Genomic DNA, 26,264 nt, shown 5'->3' with positions numbered 1-26,264 from the left:
GTACCCCGTCTACATGTACCCCGTCTACATGTACCCCGTCTACATGTACCCCCGTCTACATGTACCCCGTCTACATGTACCCCCGTCTACATGTACCTCCGTCTACATGTACCCCCGTCTACATGTACCCCCGTCTACATGTACCTCCGTCTACATGTTATGGACATGGAGAGGTTGTATTTCTAGTAACCTCCAATATTGGTCTGATTTTGCAGTGTGGTTTGCCATCGCAGCTCTATTAGGATCCATGGCTCAGTGAGATTTCTCAACCTTTCTTTTGGACAATACTTTGTCATGAAAGAACTGTAGCGTCCGTTGCTCTTCCCTTTCCTGTTGAGGTTGGTTTGAGAAAGAAACATTCAGGTCCTAATCAGAACCCCAGGAGCCAATCGCTCCTTACTGCTGGCACACAATACGGACACCTGGGAACTCAGACTCTACGCAAACCAACCACCTTCGATAACACCACCACCGACGCTCAATCGCTCCAAAGTCGGAGTGAGAGGTCGTCGTAAAATCGTTTTATTTTAACTTCTATACCGGAACGCTCCATAAATGCAAGGAAAACATGGAGGGAAGAACAGATCCTGGACAGAGGGTGGAGTGTAATAACTCAAACACCATAATCCATTTGAAGTACTGAGCTCTCTGGCAGAAACAGATATAGAACTTGAGGGACAGGCCCGACCCGACCGGGAGGTTGAATACAGAGAGACAGAGAGAAAGAGTGAGAGTCACATTGAGAGTGAGAGAACCCCGTCCGTCAGGCAGCACAGGCGTTGGAAAGGAATCACTAGTGTATGAGGAGAGGTCTAGAGCCGTGAAACCGTTAAGAAGTCACAACTATGCTGTTCCTTTTCTACTGAGGGACTTCCTTTATTCATTCATTCAACCTCAATGGTTTACTCTGAAACACACCCAGGAGTGTGCTTACTCGCCTACTTGAGAATACGACAAGCAGAATATTTTTATGACAATCTGACATAAATACAAGGCTGTGTCACTGGACAGGATGAGAGCATTTAGCAAATGTAGAGAATAAAACTAAAACGGATGCGTGGTTTGTAACCTCAGAGCGGTTCAAGGCTCAGTTGTCGAGGGCAAACCACAATGTAAGTCAACAGATGGGAGCAGCGCTATTGGTCAGCACGATCAACTGAGGCTCCAGGGGGAGGTACTTTGATGGACTGGGGACTTTCTAGGACACCTTGGTTTGAAAGCCCAGGTCGTAACAGCATTACACTCCTCTCCTCTTTCTAGGACACCTTGGTTTGAAAGCCCAGGTTGTAACAGCATTACACTCCTCTCCTCTTTCTAGGACACCTTGGTTTGAAAGCCCAGGTCGTAACAGCATTACACTCCTCTCCTCTTTCTAGAACACCTTGGTTTGAAAGCCCAGGTCGTAACAGCATTACACTCCTCTCCTCTTTCTAGGACACCTTGGTTTGAAAGCCCAGGTCGTAACAGCATTACACTCCTCTCCTCTTTCTAGCGCCAAACAAAAACAGACCTGCGATTCAATATCCAAATGATGATTGCAGGTTTTGGCCTAAGTATGAACCCTGTAATGGCAGTAGTAGAAGTGGAACACGACACAATGGTGACCATCTGTGTGAGCACCAAATGACACAGCCAAGCAGCTGTCACAAAAACATGTCCCTCAGTTAATGGTAGGTAGCCTCTTGGTAGTGTTGTCGCTCTCTGGTTTACAGGGCTGTGTTCTTCCTGTTGTGGAGCGAGCGAGAAAAAGAAAGAAAGAGAACGAGAGAGAGCGAGAACGAGAGAGAGCGATCGCTAGAGAGAGCGAGAACGAGAGAGAGCTAGAGAGAATGAGAGAGAGAACGAGAAAGAGAGAGCGAGAACAAGATAGAGAGCGAGCGATCGCTAGAGAGAGCGCTAGAGAGAGCGAGCGAGAAAGCAAAAACCAGAGACCAGCTAGTGGAGTTCACCTAACCCTGTCTGTGATGTCCCAAGTCTGACCCAGTGGGCTACATCTATAAGAGGCATCCCTGTTATGTACTTCCATAAAAAGAATTCCAATCCTGGCCGGCGTGTGGAGCGAAGAATTCCGTCCTTCCCAGTCCTCCCCACCAGGGAAGGGTTGAAGGTTCAGCCCTAGTCAGATTTCAGAGGGAACGCTGCCTGTCAGGGAGGCTAGAGCTGGAGGAGCTGCCACTGCACCACGCAAACTATTGTGGCCACACATTAGTAGGGAATGTGGAGCCGGGAACACCAGAACCCAAGTTTGTTTACTGCTGGGAGTGTGGGTGTGAATACACCGTACACAGAGTCAAGCCCCAGGACACTACAATGCTCAGTACAATGTACTGCTTGTGTCCCAAATTGCACCCTATTCCCTACATAGTGCACTACTTTTGACCAGAGCCCTATGGGTGCCATTGGGTGCCACAAAATGAAAAATAAGCAGCACTATCAAGGCTATGAAACTAATTCCAGTCCTGAGAGAATGCTCTGAGTGGGGTCGGTCATCATCATGTTGTACAGGTTTGGACGTGCCCAGACAGACGGTCCTCTATCTAGAGACAGGGCGGGTCAAAGTCATTATTAAAAGTCACCACACACTGATATGGAATGAATTATCTGTGAACCCCAACACAATAGGAAAGCAAAGTGGTGGGGGGTGAGGGTGGTAGGGGGCGGCGGCTGCAATTCCTAGGAGGTTGTCAACTGCCATTTTTACTGTGGGAAAGAGGGCTTTACGACTGGTTGAATATATTTTACTGCAAGATAAAAGAGTGGCACTGACTGTAGTGGTTTTGCATATGGGCCTTAATGAAATCCTTTGTTATGGACAACTTAACAGATATTGACACTAAATCGCTGCCTCGCTCACTTATTCCCTCCTTCCTTCTTCTCCTCTATCTTTCTCTGACTCGCCCACGTCACCTCCCTCCCTCTCCAAGGGCCTGTTACAGCTGTGAATGGAAAATGAATCAAATCAGGTGTAACGGCCAACATTTTGGAGTTCTATCAGAAGGCTATTGACCCGCCTTTCGGTGTTTAAATGAAACTACACATCATACAGTATGAATAACAGGACAGTATGTCTCCATGGCTTGGGGAAGAGGATTCCCATTCCTGTCGTCGAAGAATAAGTCCAGGGAACAAAGACTATTTAAAAAAGTTATTGATTATTATTAAAAGTTATAAAAATTGACGTGACCATTTTACGTTATATATTTTTTGGCGCACAAATGATAAATCCCCTGTGCTCTTTTCATACTGTACAGTATCTAATCCAACCTATTCAAACTACGATAGGCCTTAGTCCTGGTACAGAATAAAGACTTTCCCAGACATACAGTAATACCGCATGCCTGTGGAAAGACACAGCCACCTTAGTTTTATATGAGCAAGGCCTTTACTTCATATCTGACAGTGTGCCCCAGGCCCAGACCATATTAAACTGATGGAAACTATACAACACTGAGTGAGCAGTCCACAGATGCTCCTTCCTTAACCTCACCTCCATCTTATTCAATTCACTTCCATGTATATCAAGTTACCACTTTCAATGGTACATCATTTTCCTGGTCAGAATCTTCAGTCAATGCGATGTGCATAATTACATTGCTTTGGTTTTGCCTGCTACCATTAATCACAGAAATCCAAACCACAAGGGATGATTTTCTACATAGCACCAACATTAACAACCTAAGTAAAGTCGTAGCCTATTGTTCTCTGCCTGACTGTGGCTGTAGAGAAAAGACAGGCAGCCAGAAGCTATAAAAGACACAAAGACAATTTGCGTCTTGGATGGATGAAGGGAAAGGAGACACACTAGGAGATCTGTGATGGATTTATCATCCTAGACGTGTTCCAGTAAGTATGGCCGCCGAGCTGCAGAGCCTAAATGCATCTGTGCTCATCTCCTGGTCTGTAAACCCTGGATTCTTTCCAGCCGCTCTGATCCAGACAGGCCCAGTGCGGGTCACCTGTCTTACGCTACACATCTCAGCACTGCCTGGAGAACAATGACATCATCATTGCTCAAGCTACTTTTGGGGATGATGACTCAAACAGGCAAAATGAAGAAAAGGAGTGCCAGGGAGACAGTTAGCTACTGACTCAAACAGGCAAAATGAAGAAAAGGAGTGCCAGGGAGACAGTTAGCTACTGACTCAAACAGGCAAAATGAAGAAAAGGATTGCCAGGGAGACAGTTAGCTACTGACTCAAACAGGCAAAATGAAGAAAAGGATTGCCAGGGAGACAGTTAGCTACTGACTCAAACAGGCAAAATGAAGAAAAGGATTGCCAGGGAGACAGTTAGCTCCTGACTGAGAAAATTGCCAACTGAAGAGCGAGCCAAACAGAGTCAGAGACGTTACTACATCACATTGATGAATATTGAGTTAACACATACCTGAGACCAGCCACTGGCCGGTGGGAGACGCACTGATGGAGCGCACCAGACTGGTGTGGCCACGGTACACCTATTGAGAGGACACATCATTAAGGTCATGATTCGTGCCCACTTAATATACATTTTTAAACCCATCAGCCCATGAGGTACATTTCCAATCAAATATCACACACAGAAATTCAGATTCAGTGGCTGACCTACCAGAGACATAGTGGTGGGGAAGGGCTGCAGGTCCTTGGGTTTGGGCAGCTTGGGGATCAGATCTTCTGGATTCACATTCACCTGTGGAGACGAATTGAGATGAATAGAGTTGAGTCACGAGTGGAGAATCACCTAATTGATCTGACAATATAGAGGTCCTTCTAAATGAGCCACATAGCTTCACTTATGAGTATCTTCAAAACAAATATTTACAGAATGCACACCAACAAAGTCCCTCTATTATAAAAATGATTCCGGCAACTGGTTAACTAAGAACTATTTAGCTAGACATTCAGGCGGGGTCTCTAGTCTCACCCTCATCTTGCGCTGGCGGGGACACAGGTAAAGGTCAAGGCAGCGTTCGAAGCGCTCGTGGATGAAACGGGAGAAGGCGGGCACGGCCCTCAGACAGGAGTGTTTCTGGGGGAGGAACGGGAGCTTCCTGTCTTCTGCATCCTGCTGCTCCCACACCAGTCTCTGACAGGGGGAGGAAGAACCAATGGTTAGCCTAACTGTATACTGATGACTGGTCTGTGTACTGGTTAATGATTGGTCTGTATACTAATGACTGGTCTGTGTACTGGTTAATGATTGGTCTGTATACTAATGATTGGCTGATAAGTTATGAATGATTGGTCTCTATACTGTAGCTAATGAGGGATGAACAAAATGTTTCAGTTGATCTATGCTACTATGCCTACAGTATATAGTGCAAGCCAATTTACTATAGACAAAGTTATGGTATTTCAAGAGTGGCACTTATGTATGATGTACACTACCATTCAAAAGCTTGGGGTCACTTAGAAATGTCCTTGTTTTTGAAAGAAAAGCTAATTCTGTCCATTAAAATAACATAAAATTGATCAGAAACACAATGTAGACTTGGTTAACGTTGTAAATGACTATTTTAATGGAATATCTACAGGCATTCAGAGGCCCATTATCAGCAACCATCACTCCTGTGTTCCAATGGAACGTTGTGTTAGCTAATCCAAGTTTGACATTTTAAAAGGCTAATTGATCATTAGAAAACTCTTTGACAATAATGTTAGCACATCTGAAAACTATTGTCCTGATTAAAGAAGCAATAAAACTGGCCTTCTTTAGTTGAGTATCTGTGAGTTTGATTACAGGCTCAAATGGCCAGAAACAAATATTTCTTCTGAAACTCGTCAATCTTTTCTTATTCTGAGAAATGAAGGCTATTCCATGCGAGAAATTGCCAAGAAACTGAAGATCTCATACAATGCTGTGTACTACTCCCTTCACAGAACAGTGCAAACTGGCCCTAACCAGAATAGAAAGAGGAGTGGGAGGCCCCGGTGCACATCTGAGCAAGAGGACATGTACATTAGAATGTCTAGTTTGAGAAACAGACGCCTCACAAGACCTCCTTTTGCCCATCTTAATCTTTTATTTTTATTGGCCAGTCTGAGATATGGCTTTTTCTTTGCAACTCTGCCTAGAAGGCCACCATCCCGGAGTCGCCTCTTCACTGTTGACGTTGAAACTGCTGTTTTGAGGGTACTATTTAATGAAGCTGCCTGTTGAGGACTTGTGAGGCTTCTGTTTCTCAAACTAGACACCAATTATTTTAATGGACATAAAAAATGTGCTTTTCTTTCAAAAACAAGGACATTTCTAAGTGACCCCAAACTTTTGAAAGGTAGTGTATAACAGAGTTATACAGCAAGTAACTGCATGTGTTTCATGATCAGTTAAAATCAATTGATCATGTCATTTCAGATACGTCAGGGTAGCCTCACGATACAGCTCAATATTGGCCACCAATATTGGATATTTGAGTGATCTAATAAAAGTGAACTCTACCTGAAAATACCAGAGTGGTTTAGGTTCATTTCCCATGCTTTGTGGGCTCTGCCTGTCAAGCAGCAGAAGGGTATATTTGCCGATGTACTGTATGCTGATAATGTTTACTTTACAAGCTACCGGTAGAAACTTTGTACAGTTGGCTAAACAAAGTGATAAGTACACCTTATGTACTTTATCTACAACCAATGTAGGCATACCTAGCGTTATTAGCTAACATTATCCCATTTCAACATGGTTTTTAACAGTATTTAATCATGATTGCCGCTGACAGACTTGATAGGATACATTGACTGATGGACCACTTCAAATTGGCTAACTAGCTAATAACAGATCATACCCTGGCTAGCTGACATGCTAACTTTCAGGGGATAAACTAGATGGCTTGATTTGCTTGCCATCTATAGTGGTGACAACAGTAGTCCGACAGACAACTTTACCAGGACGAGTACTTGCCGTTGTCAAGCTCTTTCCAAAAGCCTAATCTCTGATGAAGCAAGCTAAATGACACTATCTAGCTACATGTTAATAGCAAGCTAATTCCAAATGGACAGGATACCCTAAAGTATCTGAAAATACATGATCAATTGGTGTTTATTGCTTGCTGTATAACTCTGATAGAGCTAAATGCGGAATAATCTGAAATGTGGAGTTATGACTGATTTTCAAGAAGTGATTATATTAAAACCAAATAGTTGCAATATCTATTGACCACTTCCTTGAAAAGGGCAGATATTTGTTAAATCGAACACTCTGCACCATATTGTGACGTTTTATTGATCACGACTTATACTACTACAAACACTATGAACATCATGTTATTCACATGAATTAAGCATTTACCTCTTCCTCTGTGAGCAGGTACTCAGGCGGAGGGTTGTAGGACTCCTCGTGTCCGGGCAGCCTCATCTTGGGGGCGGGGACGTGCATCTTGTGGCGCCCCAGTATGGCGTTGGGGTCCTCCTTGGCCCACAGGTCGTAGTACTGAGGGGTGGTCTCTTTGGGCTTACGGGGCTTGATCCAACCCATCTTTATGGCATGGACCAGCTTCGAAACCTGGGAGAGGGAGAGAGGACAACAGTAGTGGTGAAGTGTGTGTGTGTGTGTGTGTGTGTGTGTGTGTGTGTGTGTGTGTGTGTGTGTGTGTGTGTGTGTGTGTGTGTGTGTGTGTGTGTGTGTGCGTGTGTGTGTGTGTGTGTGTGTGCGTGTGTTTGCGTAAACACATGTCTAAAACGAACGTACAAAAATTCAATCACACAGTATTAAAATGGGGGAGATTGTGCTCTGCTTCGTCAAATATAAAAGACTAACTTGATTAATGAGTGGAATAAAATCAAGCCAACATTAATAGAAAGTATTGCTGGGCTAATAAAGCTACGGTTTCTATCTTTTTATTGTTGAGGGTTTGGGAGGGGTGGGTCTCTAAGCCTCCAATTTCAGAACCCCCATTATAACACAATTTCACCTCCACTTCCACTATGCAGGGATCATTACATTCTAACACGTGTGAGCAGTTAGGATTCAAACTGGTGGTAACGCCTGCTGTATATTTATTGTAAATATATATTAGCAGCATAAAACATGAAGCTTTTGAGTGAGCAGGAAGGAACAGAGAATGGGGAGAGAGAGAACGAGAGGAAAATAGAGAGTTTGAGAGATAGACAGAGATGGTGTGTAAGTGTCACGGTTTTCATGTGGTGAAGGAGAGTCGGACCAAACTGCAGCGTGTATATTGCGATCCATGTTTAATCAAATAAGCGTAACACGAATCAATACAAAAAACACTACAAAACAATAAACGAAACGAAAACCGAAAACAGCCTATACTTGTGTCAACTAACACAGAACAAGGACATCTGGACACTAAGGACAATCACCCACAATACAACCAAAGAATATGGCTGCCTAAATATGGTTCCCAATCAGAGACAACGATAAACACCTGCCTCTGATTGAGAACCACTTCAGACAGCCATAGACTTTCCTAGAACACCCCACTAAGCTACAACCCCACTAAGCTACACACCACATACAAAAACCCATGTCACACCCTGGCCTGACCAAATACATGAAGAAAAACACAAAATACTTCGACCAGGGCGTGACAGTAAGAAAGAAAGAGACCTACCTTCGCCTTCTCTATGAGTGAGGGGATGAAGCTGCGTTTGTCCTGGGGCCTGTTGGTCACCGGATGGATCATGACCTCGTTGGTGAAGAAGTCCACGGACGGCTAAAAGATAAACACAGCATTTATCAGCAAGAAAAATAGATTGTTTATTGGTAGCGTACACAGTCGGCAGATGTTATCGCAGGTGCAGCAAAACACTTATGTTATTTAGCGCCAACAGTGCAGTAATACCTAGCAATACAAAACAAGACACACAATAATTTTAAAAAATCATTAAAAATATATATCAGAATGAGCTAAATACATTTGGGACACAGCCTGAAGTAAACAAAGTCAGCTAGGATTGAAGACAGACCCTTGTGAAACAAACGTCTGGGAAGCCCTAGATTAATAGACAGCCCAATTACTGTGGACTGGAATCATTGGATCCAGTCCACAGTAATTGGATCAAAGTCCAAGGCAGGTAGCTGATGACGACATCAGAGTTAGCCTGGTATTTTCTTATTTTACAGTCCTGGTGTTAAAAGTTTAAAAACACTTGTTTTTGCCCCTGACAAATGAGTTTATATGCCTCTGTAATAACTCTGGCATTAACGGGACTCCATGATAGCCATGACGCCATCTAGATTCTAGACACTACAGCAGTGGCTTCTCAATTCAACACTATTCATTTAAAACCTCTCCCGCAAACCCTGTTAACTGCAGCACAGGAGAACTCCCTCCTCTCCAGACGTGGGTTCAACTACTATATGAAATCTGGCAAATACTTTGAGCGTTTGCTCCAGTCTGCCTGCAGTGCCAGTTGGGCGGGGTTTGCAATTGTTGGACATGTCTACTAGTTTCATTGCAACATGCAACTCAATCAAATCACAGCTAAAGAATCTGAAATGTTTTCCGATTGTATTTGAACCCAGGTCTGCTTTCGGCTGACTTGTTCTCAGTGACGAGGAGTGGAGTGGAGACGAGGTTTGGGTTATGTGGAGAACATAAGTGGATGGGCTAATGAACTGAGGTCTAGTTTGCTCTAATGGCTGCTATGCTTTAGCCATTATCTGCTCAGTCATTTAACAAAACAGAGCTGCCAGCCGTCAACACAGTCAAACCTGGGTCGTATTCACTAGGCACAAAAAATAAAAATGGACTTAAACAGAGAAGGAGTAGCAGAGTTGGTCCAATAAGAAACACTTGTTTTTCTTATTTTGTTGCAAAGCGTGTTGCTACGTTTGGCCCTAATGAATAGGACCCTGATACAGGCAGTGAGAGAGCAGTCATAAAGGTTTTTACCTCGTACTCGTTGAAGTTGACGTCGCCAAATTGACCCTTCTGGAGGCGGTGCACCAGGTCCACCTGCTCGTCTGTCAGACGAATGTCTGAGGCTGTCGTCTTGTCATGAACCGTACGCCTGGTGGAGGGGATACGGAGGGAGAGAGACCAGATGTCAAAACAGGTTCACAGATACTCTTCTCCCAGAACAAAAGCACAGAGAAAGAAGAGCGAGCGTGCGTTAGAGAGAGGGTGTTCGAGAGAGAGGTAATCTGCTCCTTGTCATCTCACCAGTAGTCTGGGTTCTCCATCTTGTCCAGGAACTCATCCAGCTCGTCTTTGTTCCTGATGGGCTTAAAGATCTTCTTCCCGTCCAGGTTATAGCCGATGTGAGGGTAGTCCTGGTACCACTCCATGGGAACGTTGCCCACCGTGTTACGAATGTCCTAGGACAGAAAAGAGTGAGGAAGAGAAAGACATGTTCAATAACCTTGTTTAACAACACTTGAGGACAAGGTGTTTGTCTTCCCATTAGATTGCTTGCTCAGGGCTGTTGCAGTCCTTCATATCACTCTGGGCGAGTGGAATAAATAGCGGATTATACTGTTATGGGAGTAGAGTACAGTTTTTCTGGCCTGGAAACACTCACCCTCATCATACTTGTCCCATTTTCCTACATTTATGAATACATTTGGCTGGATGAGGCCTGGGGGGGTAAAGGTGGGTGGTGGTGGGGTACAGGTGCAGGCCTGGTAAAAATACCTCGGCTCATTCTACATCCCGTTGTCATTCACAAACTGGCGGTAGAACTAGAAACCTGTTCTTAGACGATAGGACTTATTAAACCAAATGGGCACTGAAAAGTCTGAAAAAATACATTTCTTCGTCCGAGAAAACACACACACACACACACACACACACACACACACACACACACACACACACACACACACACACACACACACACACACACACACACACACACACACACACACACACACACACACACACACACACACACACACCAGCTGAAAGCTCTCAGAAGTAGTGAGCCACTTTAAAGTGGGGCTGCACCTGTGAGTGATTTCAATAAAAACACCCCTACCAGATCCAATTAGGAGGGAGTGGGCAGCCGTGTCACGCTTTTTCTCACAGCCAGCTGGGTAGACCCCTCCCACACACACAGTGCCCATCCTCAAAGCCCCCACTCATTACACACACACTGAATGGGCATTGGCCCTGCTCTATAGAACTACCTCTGAGTGAGATGGAGGAGGTGGTGTCTCTTGTGTGATAAGGGTCATGCCAACATCAGCATATTCCAGACTGTGAACAAGCACGGACATGTCAATTGTGCTAGCAGTATCTCCTCTTTGCAAGTTAGTGGATTTGTTGGCCCACAGTGTTGAAGTTCATACAAGTATTACTGCACATAACCAAGGGAGCCAGAAGAACAGAAACAGGAGAAAAACTAATGTGACACTTCCTTGTCTGGGAACACATTGTCTAACAGGCTGGTTGTTAATGGGGGACCTCTATAAAGGTCACCCTCGCTGGTTGGTTGCTGAGACCAAATACATTTACATTTAAGTCATTTAGCAGACGCTCTTATCCAGAGCGACTTACAAATTGGTGCATTCACCTTATGACATCCAGTGGAACAGTCACTTTACAATAGTGCATCTAAATCTTAAAGGGGGGGTGAGAGGGATTACTTATCCTATCCTAGGTATTCCTTAAAGAAGTGGGGTTTCAGGTGTCTCCGGAAGGTGGTGATTGACTCCGCTGTCCTGGCGTCGTGAGGGAGTTTGTTCCACCATTGGGGGGCCAGAGCAGCGAACAGTTTTGACTGGGCTGAGCGGGAACTGTACTTCCTCAGTGGTAGGGAGGCGAGCAGGCCAGAGGTGGATGAACGCGGAACCATTGACAACTACATGCTACTGCAAGAACAAAACATGTAGGCAATGATATAGCCGGCAGATTGTCAATGGTTCCGTACGGTGGTTTGCTAACCCTACGCCTAACCTTAGCCCTTGACGTAACATTTAACCAAACCTACTATCCCCAACCCTACCCTTAACCAGGCCGTTCCATCTCTAGGCATAACCATACATTTAGATCTACCGGTCCAATAACCACATCCAAAGACGTAGGCAGCTAACTGCATCTCTCGCATTGATGTAGCCTGGTCTGCACATTAATACGGCCTATTCTATTGCAAGACAAAGCACCTGAACTTGGACTTGCAGTACACTCACAACAAGCTACACTGTACTAGACCCAGGCCCTCCACCACAAGCTACACTGTACTAGACCCAGGCCCTCCACCACAAGCTACACTGTACTAGACCCAGGCCCTCCACCACAAGCTACACTGTACTAGACCCAGGCCCTCCACCACAAGCTACACTGTACTAGACCCAGGCCCTCCACCACAAGCTACACTGTACTAGAACCCAGGCCCTCCACCACAAGCTACACTGTACTAGACCCAGGCCCTTCACAACAAGCTACACTGTACTAGACCCAGGCCCTCCACCACAAGCTACACTGCCCTCCACCACAACTAGACCCAGGCCCTCCACCACAAGCCACAACACTGTACTAGACCCAGGCCCTTCACAACAAGCTACACTGTACTAGACCCAGGCCCTCCACCACAAGCTACACTGTAGGCCCTCCACCACAAGCTACACTGTACTAGACCCAGGCCCTTCACAACAAGCTACACTGTACTAGACCCAGGCCCTCCACAACAAGCTACACTGTACTAGACCCAGGCCCTCCACCACAAGCTACACTGTACTAGACCCAGGCCCTCCACCACAAGCTACACTGTACTAGACCCAGGCCCTCCACCACAAGCTACACTGTACTAGACCCAGGCCCTCCACAACAAGCTACACTGTACTAGACCCAGGCCCTCCACAACAAGCTACACTGTACTAGACCCAGGCCCTCCACAACAAGCTACACTGTACTAGACCCAGGCCCTTAACAACAATCTACACTGTACTAGGCCCATGCCCTTCACAACAAGCTACACTGTACTAGACCCAGGCCCTTCACAACAAGCTACACTGTACTAGACCCAGGCCCTTCACAACAAGCTACATTGTACTAGACCCAGGCCTTCACAGCAAGCGACACTGTACTAGACCCAGGCCCTTCACAACAAGCTACACTGTACTAGACCCAGGCCCTTCACAACAAGCTACACTGTACTAGACCCAGGCTCTTCACAACAAGCTACATTGTACTAGGCCCTCCACAAGCAGCTACACTGTACTAGGCCCATCACAAGCAACTACACTGTACTAGGCCCTTCACAAGCAACTACACTGTACTAGGCCCTTCACAACAAGCTACACTGTACTAGGCCCTTCACAACAAGCTACACTGTACTAGGCCCTTCACAACAAGCTACACTGTACTAGGCCCAGGCCCTTCACTTAAAGCTACAGTAAACTACTAAACAGAGGAGAATCACTCAGAAGAGAAGGATTAGCCAGCCCCCCACCAGGACAGCCTTGTGTTGCTCAGCCTGGGTGATGACACCCACCTGGCCTGATGGCCAGCCCCAGCCCCCCTGGCCTGCCTCTCACACCACTGCCTTTCTGCTTGTCTGGGGCCTGGAGAACTGGAGGAGAGAGAGCAGAACAGGGCCAACGACAGACAAATGTTCCATTTCGCGAGCTCCAGAATTCACACAGACGACTTCTGGGCAAGCGATAGTTTCGGTCCGCAGGATCGAGTTTCACCGGAGAGTGGGCTCTCACCTCCTTCCAATGTGCCTAGGGAGGAAGCGAGCGAAGCAAATGAGATTCAACGAGATGGGTTAAAATAGTGATTTATGGATTATTGTTCCAATGTGTCGCCAGAATGTTGACTCTGTTTTCTTAATCTGAATTTTTGAACGCAAGCGTTTATTTTTTTGCGACGGTAAGGATGACTCCAATACACACAATAATTGTATAACAGAAACTAGCAGGCCCATATGACAACCCAATAGGATTCAGCCCAAAATAATATACTTCAAGTTGACAAGCGCCAGCGGGAGTTAAAGCCTATTTATGGTTGATCTGAAATGTGGTCGGAGACGCCGTACGGAGGGTGTGAGGCAAATGTGGTCGGAGATGCCATACGGAGGGTGTGAGGCAATTGCAGAGCCTCTGGAGGCCGTATTGACCTCCGTACCACATTTCTGTGCGCCTCTCAAATTTTGTAACAATGCGGAGGGCTCTGCATAGCTCCGCATTGACATGATTGGTTGACGGTAGGATGGGGTGGGAGGTCCTGTATAAACACAAAGTCACTTCCTTGACAACAGCTCTGCGCTGCTCGCGAAACGCAAGAAGTATGAATGCCCTGACATTTACTTTCACCGGAAATGCTGCATGGCCAAAACCAGAAGAACAAAGACTGCTTACTCATACTCTACCATCATACAGTCATGATGCCAAGACCACTCTGTCCATTCATCATAGCCCATTCATCCTGAATGGGAAGGAAAACGTACAGTAGGGCTATTCTTATATTGACCCATAGTGTATTAGCTGGCTTTACCCAATGTTTTTTCAGCACTTACAAAAGGCTGCTTGTTGTCGCCTGGCTGGCTGCTGTTAAGCTGGGATGTCAGGACTGAGTGTCAGGTAGTGACTGCAGGGAGTGACTGCTGGACTGGTCAATGCTGTGGGCCCGAGAGGGCTGCGACTGTCAAGTCCAACACACCCATAACTGGACATTCTGTGTGTGTGTGTGTGTGTGTGTGTGTGTGTGTGTGTGTGCGTGCGTGCGTGCGTGCGTGCGTGCGTGCGTGCGTCGTCGTCTGTGCACGCGTATGTGTGCGTGTCTCAACCGGGACAGCACAGATAGGGACACACAAGACTTGACTCCGTACAGAGAGAGTAGAGACTGCAGCGCACCACCTGCTTTCAATCGGCCAGCCAAACACGGGGCTTTATTAAGTGTCAGTCAGCCAGGCTGGGTTCTGTCAGGGTGAGGAGACTTCCATGGAAAATGTCATTAGATTGGATAGAGAGGCCTGCTTTGAATGGACCTCAATACACAAAATGGTGCTTTGGTAGAGGGACAGAGTGGGAAGGGAGGGAAGGGAGGAGAGGACCAGGGCCTGTATTTATAAAACCTCTCACAGTAGGAGTGTTGATATAGGATCAGGTCCCCCTCCTGTCCAAGTATGTTTAACCGTATTCATCCCAGATCAACAGGTTCGGCTGAGGGTGGTATCCAGTACAGATGGAGGTGGTGGTTTAAATGGAGGGTGTCGGTGGTCTAATATTGATTAAAACTTTTCCCCTCTCAGGTAGGTTCTTTCTTTACAATGTTTCAGCTGGTGTGTCCCAGCCAGCACACCCAATCCAGTGTCTTAACGAGATGACAACATCAAACAGACACCACTGAGTTCTCACAGATCTTACAGCGAGCAGAGTGCAACGTGACACCTCTCAGTTTTCAGCAGGACCCACTCTTAAAAAAGCCCCCTCTGACCCCCTTCACTCCCAGTGTGTGTGTGTGTGTGTGTGTGTGTGTGTGTGTGTGTGTGTGTGTGTGTGTGTGTGTGTGTGTGTGTGTGTGTGTGTGTGTGTGTGTGTGTGTGTGTGTGTGTGTGTGTGTGTGTGTGTGTGTGTGTGTGTGTGACCCCCTCCCTCCTCAACACTGGGGCCACACCGTGGGTCTAACTGGCTGGCCATTGAGTAACACTACACTGTGATAAGTCAACCAGCCTGATCACTGTACAGTCCTGTCATCACTATTATCAAGTCATCTATCATGTGAGAATTGAGAATGCTTAGCCACCTATTTCTCTTAAAGTGTAAGGAAATCACTTCTCACAGGCCTATGGGGAGAGACAACATGAGGACGGGTGATGACACCATGAAATTAGATAGGACCAATGAGCCATTCATAACTGAATCATGACTTCTATGGTACTTGGTTCAGGTCCCAGTAAGTATTTAGAGTGCTTGAAAACCAGACAAAATTATACACCAAATAAATCTGCTAAGCCAATTGTTTTCAATGAGAACAATACGTTTGAAGAATGCAGAACTGCCATGCATCTGTGTTGTAAGGCATTTGGTTTGGCACCGGCCTCAGGAGTGGAAGGAAAACCATGGCAAACACAAGCCAATGGGACAGCAGGTCCAATTAGAATAGCATTCCAGGCGTGCCTTCATCCATACTACCTCTGATTATGCCAACCAGGATGCCCATCCGCCAGGGCGTGTAGCTGGCATGAGGTGGCGCTCAGCCTGCCATAGACAGGCCAACCAACTCTACCAGGTTCCAAAACTTCAGAACTCTCAACTAAAATGATCAATAACACTGAGGGAGGGAGGGAATACATAAAATGAGTAATTAACTACAATGACCATACTCCATTGTGCCGGTTCTTTCCAGCTCGGACAGAGATGTTTTTATTTCACCAGGTAGGCCAGATGAGAATAAGTTCTCATTTACAACTGTGACCTGGCCAAGATAAAGCAAAGCAGTGTGACAAAAACAACAGAGTTACACATAAACGAACATAATAAAAAAATCTATGTACAGTGTGTGCAAATGTAGAAGAGTAGGGTGGTATGTAATAAATGAGCCACAGAGGCGATATAATTACAATTTAGCATTAACACTGGAGTGGTAGATGTGCAGAAGATGATGTGCAAGAAGAGATACTGGGGTGCAAAAAAGCAAGAGGCTAGGTAAAAAAATGGGGATGATGTAGGTGGGTGGGTTATTTACAGGATGGGCTGTGTACAGGTACAGTGATCGGTAAGCTGCTCTGACAACTGATGCTTAATGTTAGGGAGGGAGATATAAGACTCCAGCTTCAGTGATTTTTGCAATTCGTTCCAGTCATTGGCAGCAGAGAATTGGAAGGAAAGGCGGCCAAAGGAAATGTTGGCTTTGGGGATGACCAGTGAGATATACCTGCTGGAGCGTGTGCTATGGGTGGGTGTTGCTATGGTGACCAGTGAGCTGAGATAAGGCAGGGATTTACCTAGCAAAGACTTATAGATGACCTGTAGCCAGTGGGTTTGGTGACAAATATGTAGTGAGGGCCAGTCAACGAGAGCATACAGGTCGCAGTGGTGGGTAGTATATGGGGCTTGGTAACAAAATGGATGGCACAGTAATAGACTACATCCAGTTTGCTGAGTAGAGTGTTGGGGGCTATTTTGTAAATTATATTGCGGTATTCAAGGATCGGAGGGATAGTCAGTTTTACGATGGTATGTTTGGCAGCATGAGTGAAGGATGCTTGTAGCAAAATAGGAAGCAGATTCTAGATTCAATTTTGGATTGGAGATGCGAGTCTGGAGTTACACATAAACATGAGAATGTACAGTCTACCCAGACACCTAGGTATTTGAAGTTGTCCACATATTTAGGTCAGAACCATCCAGAGTAGTGATGCTAGTCGGGTGGGAGGGTGCGGGCAGCAATCGTTTGAAGAGCATGCACTGGGAGGTGGTGCTCTTATTCTCCATGGACTTTACAGTGTCCCAAAACTTTTTTGGAATTAGTGCTACAGGAAGCAAATTTCTCTTTGAAAAAGTTAGCCTTAGCTTTCCTAACTGACTGAGTATATTGGTTCCTGACTTTCCTGAAAAGTTGCATATCGCTGGGGCTATTCGTTGCTAATGCAGAACGTCACAGGATGTTTTTGTGCTGGTTAAGGGCAGTCAAGGGCTATATCTGTTCTTAGTAAAAAAAAAAAAAATTGAGTGGGTCATGCTTATTTAACCTCTCTTGGGTAGGGGGCAGTATTTTCACATCTGGATGAAAAGCGTGCCCAAAGTAAACTGCCTGTTACTCAGGCCCAGAAGCTAGGATATGCATATAATTGGTAGATCTGGATAGACAACACTAAGTTTCTAAAACTGTTACAATTATTTATGCGAGTATAACATAACTGAAATGGCAGGCGAAACCCCAAGGCCAACCCCCCCCCCCCCAAAAAAAAATGTCAGCGTACCACTGTTTTCAATGGTGGCTGTCACTTTTATTATAAAGGCACAATCCTCCCAGATTGCAGTTCCTAGGGCTTCCACTAGATGTCAACCATCTTTAGAAAGAGTTTCAGGCTGGTTTTTGGAAGAATGAGCCAGAAATTGTAGTTTTTCTAGGTGGCTCCCATTTTGGTGGATCCCATTAAACTGAGTTTGTATGGATATAAAGAAGGACATTATCGAACAAAAGGACCATTTGTAATGTAACTGGGAGCTTTTGGAGTGCCAACAGAAGATCATCAAAGGTAAGGCATTTATTATTTCGGTTTAAGAAGTTAAGATGGCGAAGAAAGCACTTTAAAAGAGCAACCAGGCATCCTCTACTGACAGGATCCTCTATCCTTCCAGGATACCCGGGCCAGGTTGATTAGAAAGGTCTACTCGGGGGATCACGTGACCCTTGAACGAGATGGCCGCATGAACTAAGAGCTCCGCACAAGTAGTTTCCAATTCCTAATCTTACCTCCACTCCAAGTTCACACTCATTTAGCTTTAGTAAGAAAAAGTCATGGCGGCTACAAAAGGCGACACTACAGGTGACATTTTTACCCGGACTCGAGTATTAGCGATGGAAAAAGCCTCCAAGAAGAAGCTAGCTTCAGAAAAAACTAGCGCCATTAGCCAGGAGCAAGAGAACCCGCTCCCCCACGAGGCACAACGAATGCCAACCTCGCACTCTGTCGAAGATATCCTTTCTGAGTTGAGATCCCAACGTACAGAACTAAACACCAAATTAGATGCCATTAACTCTCAGCTCAGTGTGACAGGGGGCAAGGTGACAATCCTGGAAAACGCTTTGCCTGACATCAACAACAAGATAACCATAAACGCAGGGCGCCTGGACGAGGCAGAGGGGCGAATCCTATCCATGGAAAACTTATTGACAGATGTCATGGAAACAATAGCATATGCTAAAAAGAAAATCGAGCATCTGGAAGAGAAAACAGAGGACCTGGAAAACAGGGGGCGAAGGAATAATTGTGTTTTATTCAATCTGGGCGAAAAAGAAGAGGGAAACATGCCACTGATCCGCTACCTGCAAGACAAACTTCCCGAGTGGCTCCACCTGCCCACCGACAGGCCCATAGAACTCGAGAGAGCTCACCGAGCACTGAGGCCCCCACCAGCAGCCAGACAACCACCGCGCCCAATCACCATACGTTTCCTGAGATTCACCGACAAAGAACGAGTCCTACAGGCGGTGAAAAACAACACCATCACAGTGGGAAACGCCAAACTCGCTTTACACCAGGACCTGTCAGCTGGAATACGCCGAAAGTGCCGAGAATTTGACGAAGTGAAGAAATACTCCATTGGCCGAGGCATCTTCAGGGGATTCAAATACCCAAACGAGCTCAGGATTCTTCACCAAGGAGCCTTGCAACACTTCAAAACTCCCGAAGAGGCAAAACGTTTTTTTGAAAGACAATCCTGGCCAATGAGAAACAGACCAAATACTAAATGTGATTAATGCCATTACTAAAGGAGGTAAGACGACATATAGCCGATATCCAGAGACCCACCCCCTAAATGTCATTATAGCCGTCCAATTTATATTTATTTTCCTTTAACTGAGAGGGATGGGCTGTATAGCCTAACCTAGGCCTACTAATGTTTCAGCCTACTTTTATTTCCCTGTTTTTTGTTGTTGTTGCTATTATTACCTGGGGTTCCCTATGTCCCTTGGGGGAGGTATATGTAGGCTGGGCTATTGATTTTATTTTTCTCCCCTCTTTTACTGTGGTCTGGACGATGGCAACTGTGTTATTTACTCAATGCGGGGTGGAGAGGATGAGGCATTTCTTTGGTGGGGAGAGAGAGACGTTGTGCGTTGCTAACTGTTCCCGGTTTTTGTTTTATTCGGAACACAGAATTGAGACTGAGCGGGGGGGTAATAGATCCAACGGGATGTGTCGAGTTGTTTGGGAACTCGGCTGGGGTGTTCAGAGATTATTATTTTATGTACACCATTTATTTTCCTTTTATGTGAACGCAGCTGTAATTACTATCCACTTTTACCCAGCGATGACTTGCACTAAAGTTCGATTACTGCTCGATGACGATGACTAGTACCTTAAATCTATTGACATGGAACTGCCATGGTCTAGGGCATGCAATAAAATGAAAAAAGATACTATGTGCTCTAAAAAAGGAAAAAGCAGACATTGTGCTATTACAAGAGACACACCTCTGTGATGCTGAACATGCCAAACTCCGCAGAGCTTGGGTGGGACAGGTGTATTTCTCATCTTTCAAATCAAACAGTAGAGGCACAGCCATACTTATCTATTAAAATGTTCCATTCATAATAGACAAAAACATATCTGATCCGGAGGGGAGATTTATTTTGATAACTGGGTCACTATATGGTCAACCAATTACTATATTAAAACATATACGCCCCTAACACAGATACTCCTGCCTTCATGTCAAAAATTATAACCCTGTTCAATGAGCATTGTGTCTCCTTTGGTGTGGTGGCCGGAGATTTTAATTGTACCCTTAACCCAACCCTAGACAAATCATCTCAAGTCCCCACCACAAATCCTAGATCTGCAAAGATGTTGAACTCTCTTACTAAAAGAGATGGGACTGATAGATATCTGGAGAGAGAATAATAGCTCATCTATGGACTATACATACTACTCTAATGTCCATAACACCTACTGCCGTATAGATTACATTTTTATCCCAAAGAGTTTCATAAACTCAGCCACTTGTACAATCGGACCCATAGCACTTTCAGATCACGCCTTTGTCCACCTCCGCTTTGACCTCTGCAAAAACATCCCGAGGTCAAAGAGCTGGAAATTCAACACCTCCATGCTATCAAATGACGAGTTCCATACATTGGTAACTACATGGATAGACAACTACACACAAGACAATAAAGATTCTCCTGTTTCTCCGGCCACAATGTGGGACGCTGCTAAAGTCACACTAAGAGGTCATCTAATTGCATATGCTTCTTCTAGGAAAAAAGCAATGGAAGCACACAGGCTAGATCTTGAGAGGGAGCTGGAATGCTGTGAAAAAAATACATAAACAATCCCTAGACAGCACCTCCTGGAGTCATCTTAAAGCAGCCAAAGCCAAACTGAATTTGGACTACACTCGTGAGATTTAAAAAAGTTTTCTTTACTAAACAGAAATACCATGAGTATAGCAATAGGCCCAGTAGATTGCTTGCTTACCAATTAAAAAAGGAGCAGTCAGAGCGTACAATCATGGCTATCCGGACGGTAGAGGACGAGGTCACATATGACCCAAAAAAGATCAATTTAACTTTTCATGATTTTTACTGCAAACTATATACCTCTGAGAGAAAACACACAGAGGCAGAACTCCACACTTTCCTAGAGGGAATCTCGCTACCTAAACTATCAGAGACCGACCAAGAAGATCTCAACTCCCCCTTCACTCCTGAGGAGATCCTGGAGGCAATTACCTCCATGCCACCTAATAAGTCCCCAGGCCCAGATGGATTCCCCAGAGAGTTCTACAAAGCTTTTTGGCCCCAGCTCAGCCCTATCTTCATGCCAATGCTGGAGGATTTTTGCAAAAACGGAGTTCTCCCAGACTCAATGCACACAGCTCGCATTACAGTGTTGCTAAAAAAGGACAAGGACCCCCTATCCTGCTCGTCCTTCCGGCCCATAAGCTTGTTGGATTTCGACTATAAAATAATTACCAAATTGCTCGCCAAAAGACTAAACACTCTTCTTCCCAAAATAATAAAAGCGGACCAAACCAGATTTATTAGAGACAGATACTCTTCTGATAACATTCACCGTCTTTTTGATATTATTGATCAAGTAAACGCACAAAAGACCCCTGTCCTGCTGGCTTCATTGGATGCTGAGAAGGCGTTTGACAGGATGGAGTGGAGCTTTCTGTTTTCAGTCTTAGAAAAGTTCAATATGGGCCCAAATTTTATTAAATGGATCAAATCACTATACTCTCATCCAAATGCCATGGTGACTACTAATGGACTGACCACTGACAGATTCCCTCTGGAACGGGGCACAAGACAAGGGTGCTCGCTGTCCCCGCTGCTCTACTTGTTGGGGCGGAGCCTCTGGCAGAGCTGATAAGGAGCAATTCAAGTATTATGGGTGTTTCTGCAGGTGGCCTGCAGCACAAGATTTCGCTTTACGCAGATGATGTCTTACTCTACATATCCAACCCTGAGAAATCCCTCCCTCTCATTTTAGACACAATTGCTCAGTATGGCAAGTTTTCAGGTTATAAGATCAATTTGAACAAATCCACTGTCTGCCCTCTCAATATTACACTCACCAGCTCTATGAAGACACTTTGTCCTTTCCAATGGAAAACACAGGGGTTTCAATACCTCGGGATCTTCATAACACCAGATCTGAATAGCCTTTTTAAGGAAAATTATCTTCCACTCCTGGATCGAATCAAGAACGATCTCCAAACCTGGATCTCCCTCCCAATTAGCTTAGTAGGAAGAATTAATGTAATCCGTATGAACGTCCTCCCTAGACTGAACTACTTATTTCAGATGCTCCCATGCTATCTCCCAGTTTCCTTCTTCAAAACAACTAACCAAAGCATCACCAAATTTATATGGGGCAATAAAAAACCGAGGATCAAGTTTTCCACTTTATCAAAACCTGAATCTAAATAAAGGTGGTCTTGCCCTTCCCTCCCTTCAATTGTACTACTGGTCTGCCCAAATCCGCAACATGCTAACATGGATCACAAACAGACAAGAGTCAACGTGGATTCAGATAGAAGCCCAATCCTGTGGTTCATTGCCCTTAAGTTCAAGTTCAATTATATTCATTAATAACTTTAGTGAAGTGGGCAACATAGCCAAAACCTTTGCGATTTACAGCACCCTACTAGCGTGGAGGGACTGTAAGAAATACCTGGGCATTTCCTCCCAAATATGTTTTCACTCGCCTATAGTAGGCAACCCAGACTTGCCAAAAGCCCTGAGGGATGCCAACTTTAATCTTTGGCATACTCTAGGAATCAGGACCTTTTCAGACCTATTTCATCAGAAAACCACTACACTGAAATCCTTTTCAAGAGCTCTGCAGTGAATTCGACATGTAATTTCCTCATTTACCTCCAAGAGGAGGTTTAGAACTCAGTTGAATGAAGTTGAAACCCTTCTTGTCACAGCACAATCCATTAAAGGCAAAATATCTTACATCTATAGACTCCTTTCTGAGAAAGGAAGCTCCTCCTTTACTCCTTTGAAAATAATCTGGGAAAAGGACCTTGGTCTGACTATCAGTGATGAGTTATGGGCGGAGGTTTGCGACAGGGTATACTGCTCCTCTACCAGTGTAAAAATGAAAGAATCTAATTACAAATTTTTGTACAAATTTTATTATACTCCTTTGAGACTCCATAGAATGAAAACAGATACAGTGCCTTGCGAAAGTATTCGGCCCCCTTGAACTTTGCGACCTTTTGCCACATTTCAGGCTTCAAACATAAAGATATAAAACTGTATTTTTGTGTGAAGAATCAACAACAAGTGGGACACAATCATGAAGTGGAACGACATTTATTGGATTATTTTTAACAAATCAAAAACTGAAAAATTGGGCGTGCAAAATCCTGCAAAATGTCTTGATAAACTTTGGAATTCATTTTTCCGTCTTTGATAGCAAGCTGTTCAGGCCCTGAGGCAGCAAAGCAGCCCCAAAACATGATGCTCCCTCCACCATACTTTACAGTGGGAATGAGGTTTTTATGTTTGTGTGCTGTGCCGTTTTATCTCCACACATAGTCTTGTATGTTCCTTCCAAACAATTGAACTGTAGTTTCATCTGCCCACAGAAATTGTGCCAGTAGCGCTGTGGAACATCCAGGTGCTCTTTTGCTTACTTCAGACATGTAGCAATGTTTATTTTGGACAGCAGTGGCTTCTTCAAATTTTGTGAGTGTTTTTTATAGGGCAAGGCAGCCCTAACCAACATCTCCAATCTCATCTAATTGACTGGACTCCAGGTTCGCTGACTCCTGACTCCAGTTAGCTTTTGGAGAAGTCATTAGCCTAGGGGTTCACATACTTTTTCCAACCTACACTGTGAATGTTTAAATTTGGTATTCAATACAGACAAGACAAATAAAATAATTTGTGTGTTATTAGTTTAAGCAGACTGCGTTTGTCTATTATTGTGACATAGATGAAGATCAGACCAATTTATGCAGAAATCCAGGTAATTCGAAAGGGATCACATACTTTTTCTTGCCACTGTGTGTGTGTGTGTGTGTGTGTGTGTGTGTGTGTGTGTGTGTGTGTGTGTGTGTGTGTGTGTGTGTGTGTGTGTGTGTGTGTGTGTGTGTGTGTGTGTGTGTGTGTGTGTGTGTGTGTGTGTGTGTGTGTGTGTGTGTGTGTGTGTGTGTGAGCCCTCCATTAATCTTGTGTGTGCGTGCACACACACACACACACACACACACACGCACACGCACACACGCACACGCACACGCACACACGCACGCACACACACACACACACACAATTCTTCAAAGTCGCCACCTTTTGACTTGATAAGAGCTTTGCAGTGACCCTGTCATAAGAGCCAGTTTCCTTATAGTGCTTGATGGTTTTTGCAACTACCCTTTGAAAGTTCTTCAAATTTCCCGGATTGACTGACCATCATAGATTTAGGGCCCCCAGACTACAGTTTTGGTTAGGGCCCCCAGACTACAGTTTTGGTTAGGGCCCCCAGACTACAGTTTTGGTTAGGGCCCCCAGACTACAGTTTTGGTTAGGCCAGGAGGTAGGAGGGGTTAAATTAAGATGGTAACGCTGAGAGAGCAGACCAGCTGCGGTTGGTGGAGGAAAAAGCACAGGTCTCTCTCTCACTCTCTCCAGCCACCAGGAAGGAGGGAGCTCGCCTCACTTTTTCCACTCCGCTGACCTCTTCCTCCTCACAGTGGCTGGAATGCCTTGGCTGCAGGAATAACAGGAGGATTGCAGCATGGAATTTGGGGAAGAAGATGACTTCATTTTTCTTTGCAAAAAAATATATATTACTTTGTCATTTTTTATGTCATTTTTTATGGGCAAGAACACTAATAATTAGGCAACCAAGAGTCACGTGAGAATGATAAATTCTCTCCCTTCCCTTTTCCTTGTTATCCTAGAGGTGATATAGCTTAGCGTAGTCAGTGTGCATATGTAGGGCATTGATTGATAGTAGGCTACATATCAACACAGATGTGAACACAGAGGACGGACAAAAAGCAACTGAAACTGAAAGCAAAGTAATATCACTGCAGTCAGGTACTAGCCGATAACTAAGAATATTCCAATATTGGTGGAATAGCCTGATGCAGCCAAGTCCGGATCAAATAATATTTTTTTTGGAACAGCCGGGCCTCAATCCCTGGTATCATATGAACACACTTAAGACCTGTCAAAATTGCAGGAAATTTGCTTTAAAACTGAAACATTTTAAAACAGTTTGGGGTTGCGAGGTGGGGGTTTGTTACTATGCCGATCAATGACAATACCCATCCGGACCTTTGCCACCTAGGAAATGTGTATGACCGAACCTTCTCAAATAGTACTTTAGTACCCGTGGCCCAATTGAAGAAACATTAAGGTAAGCACATAACGTTACTATTTTATCAGTCTCGGGAGTTTAGACAAAGTGACATCCAATAGCCCATTGCAGGGTTTCCCAAGCTGCCTTAGCGCTACACAGCTGATTCAAATAACCATCTCATTATCAGCTGTGTAGCGCTAGGGCAGAAACCAAACATGCACCCAGAGGTGCCCCAGGATCGAGTTTGGTAAACCCTGCCCTATTGCTTCAAGATGAGAAGAATGAGAAAGGGGGCATCCAAACAAAGAAAACCGTCTGCATTAGGACCAACACATGGTGGGACAGACATAAAGACCATTTATATAACAGCACCCAGGCTTCCTCCCAGTCTGTCTAGCTGATAAACAAGAACACATTTGGTTGTATCCCTTTTGACAACTTAATGGAGGGCTCATTCCTACCATCACCATTTTTTAGTTGGGAAAAACAAACTAATTTAAATGAACACTAGAGAAGGAGAGGTGTGTGTGTGTGTGTGTGCACGCATGGTGATTGATTTAGGATTAACACTAGAGAAGGAGAGTGTGTGTGTGTGTGTGTGTGTGCACGCATGGTGATTGATTTAGGATTAACACTAGAGAAGGAGAGGTGTGTGTGTGTGTGTGTGCACGCATGGTGATTGATTTAGGATTAACACTAGAGAAGGAGAGGTGTGTGTGTGTGTGCAAGCATGGTGATTGATTTAGGATTAACACTAGAGAAGGAGAGGTGTGTGTGTGTGTGTGTGCACGCATGGTGATTGATTTAGGATTAACACTAGAGAAGGAGAGGTGTGTGTGTGTGTGTGTGCACGCATGGTGATTGATTTAGGATTAACACTAGAGA

At 44.9% G+C, this 26,264-nt stretch overlaps 1 protein-coding gene across 3 annotated transcripts in view; it reads right to left on the bottom strand.

Moving 5' to 3' along the window:
* The window catches only part of LOC124043276 (ribosome biogenesis protein bop1-like), a 151,424-nt gene that overhangs the window by 34,849 nt on the left and 90,311 nt on the right, over positions 1-26,264 (bottom strand). For all 3 annotated transcript variants that reach the window (XM_046361680.1, XM_046361681.1, XM_046361682.1), the window contains exons 4-10: positions 10,100-10,254; positions 9,830-9,947; positions 8,546-8,647; positions 7,261-7,473; positions 4,903-5,064; positions 4,588-4,668; positions 4,387-4,456 (exon numbers count right to left, since the gene is read on the bottom strand). In XM_046361680.1, the coding sequence (XP_046217636.1) occupies positions 4,387-4,456; positions 4,588-4,668; positions 4,903-5,064; positions 7,261-7,473; positions 8,546-8,647; positions 9,830-9,947; positions 10,100-10,254 (901 nt within the window). The remainder of the gene's footprint in view (positions 1-4,386; positions 4,457-4,587; positions 4,669-4,902; positions 5,065-7,260; positions 7,474-8,545; positions 8,648-9,829; positions 9,948-10,099; positions 10,255-26,264) is intronic.

The sequence above is a fragment of the Oncorhynchus gorbuscha genome, linkage group LG09 (assembly GCF_021184085.1).
Source record: "Oncorhynchus gorbuscha isolate QuinsamMale2020 ecotype Even-year linkage group LG09, OgorEven_v1.0, whole genome shotgun sequence".
Taxonomy (NCBI): Eukaryota; Metazoa; Chordata; class Actinopteri; order Salmoniformes; family Salmonidae; genus Oncorhynchus; species Oncorhynchus gorbuscha.
This window is presented reverse-complemented; position numbering and strand designations above follow the sequence as displayed.